The sequence below is a fragment of the Plasmodium vivax genome, genomic scaffold, assembly GCF_000002415.2.
Source record: "Plasmodium vivax scf_4726 genomic scaffold, whole genome shotgun sequence".
In the NCBI taxonomy this organism is placed as follows: domain Eukaryota; phylum Apicomplexa; class Aconoidasida; order Haemosporida; family Plasmodiidae; genus Plasmodium; species Plasmodium vivax.
This window is the reverse complement of record NW_001851683.1, coordinates 1-1,951: the sequence shown is the minus strand read 5'-3', so window position 1 is coordinate 1,951 and position 1,951 is coordinate 1. Positions and strand designations below refer to the sequence as shown.

The 1,951-nt window shown below is 26.1% G+C and overlaps 1 protein-coding gene across 1 annotated transcript, besides 1 other annotated feature; it reads left to right on the top strand.

The window, feature by feature from the left end:
• Positions 1–180: 180 nt before the first annotated feature.
• Positions 181–337: a microsatellite.
• A 47-nt stretch (positions 338–384) lies between these two features.
• On the top strand, positions 385–1,951 carry PVX_039190 (variable surface protein Vir6, putative; the record flags this gene model as incomplete). Its single annotated transcript, XM_001612413.1, has 3 exons — positions 385–411; positions 553–1,728; positions 1,840–1,951. Coding segments are annotated over 3 exons (1,315 nt in total), but the record flags the coding sequence as incomplete, so codon positions are not given.

Sequence of the window (1,951 nt, the reverse complement as noted above, 5' to 3'; positions counted from 1 at the left end):
ACAAAGAATTAATTATTATATACCAAGTTCCTAAGAATATCCATATTTTCAAAATTTATTTATTTTAATGTATAGCTTAGTATCTGGACTGTAAAATAGCTACATAAATGACAATTTATTGAATTACTATTTATGATATGATAAATTAGAGAACCTATTTTATGACATCAATTTAGTTCTTATTATATTAATAAATATATTATAAAATATAGTATAATTTTAATTGATATATAAATTATACATCATATTATATGATATAATTTAAAATAACTATAAATATATTATGTAAATTACATTTATTATATATTCTAATATTTTAGTAAATAATAAATTATATATTAACTGACTTTTATATCACCTCCATCTGTACTTTTTCAAAACATAATGTCGTGCCATAATCAAACAGAAAATGTAATTGTTTTTTTTATTGTGATTATTTATTATGGTTACATATTTAAAAAAAATTATGAGCATTATTTAACAGTGAATTATATATCAGATAATCGAATTTTAATCTTTATATTATTTATAATTGATCCTTTTTCCCTTCAGTATTTTGATTATAAATGTTACTATGAGTTAAAAGATTACTACGATTATCCTTATAAAAGTGATACTGCGAGCGATTTCTTAGAAAAATACCAGCCTCCGGAAAATTATAATAATATTTTGAAGACTTCTCCTTTGATAACCAAACTTACAGATAATTTAGCGTCTGATAGATTTTTATTTAATTATAATAGAGCTACTATCTGCAAATATATTAATTACTGGTTAAATACACAAATCAGAAGTGATAACTTAAATGAATCATATATTGAATTTTTCAAATCTTTTGCTGATGAATTTGCTAAACACAAAAATGGTGATAATTCTTATAAAGATAATACATGTAGAAATAATTTTTCATTCATAGAAAATGATAAATATAGAAAAATTCAAGGATTATATGATATTTATCGTTTATATAATGAAATTGTAAATCCGTATGTGCGTAGAATAAAAGAGGTTAATATATGTAGTAACTTAATGGCGATAAATAAATCATATAAAGACTTAGCATGGGAACACAAAGGTGATGATGATTTAAATAAAAATTTGGAAAAATTCAAGAAATTAGCTCTTACAGTAGCAAATACGTATGTCCCTGAATGTCATAGTAACCTATTATCAGATATAGAGAAACTAAAATTAGTTTACTCACATGACCTACAAAGTTCTCATATACAGGAAAATAAAGTAGCACGACAAGTTCAATCTGAAAYWTCCAGAAATACAGAATTACAAAGAACAGAGGTTATTCCCAAACCTAAACACGAGACAGAAGCTTCCAATGGAGAAATATTATCAGGATTAACAGAAATAAAAGCAGAGCAACCACATCAAAGAGGAGTAACATCTCCAAGGGTAGAATCATATGAAACAGTAATAGAACCTGAAGAAGTAGTACCACCTGCAAAAGAACCTCGAGAACAATTATATGGATTAAAATTTCAAGAAAATATATTATTAGAACCACAATTATACAAATCTGCATTATTATCTGAACCACGGTCATTCGCAGATGGAACAAGATATAATGAACAATATGCAGAGAATCAAGGAAGTCCTTCAGATGGAATTTTCAATAAAATGTCAGGAGCTGTATCTGGATTTATAAGCAATGTTGATCCCGTACCAGTTGTTGGTGTATCTGGTGGGATGGGTGCTTTATTTTTACTTTTTAAGGTACTCGAAATGTTAAATTTATACCTATATATGTATAATACATTTAAATAAAAATTACCATTATCATAAAATTGCCTTTTAAAATTCACTAATTTTTCTTTTTAATATTAGTATACTCCAGTTGGAGCCTTCTTTAGAGGAGGAAGAGGACGTGCACATAGAATACCGCGTAGTTTTAATGGACAATTCCTAGGAGCATTCCCAGATTTTCAAGATTATGAAG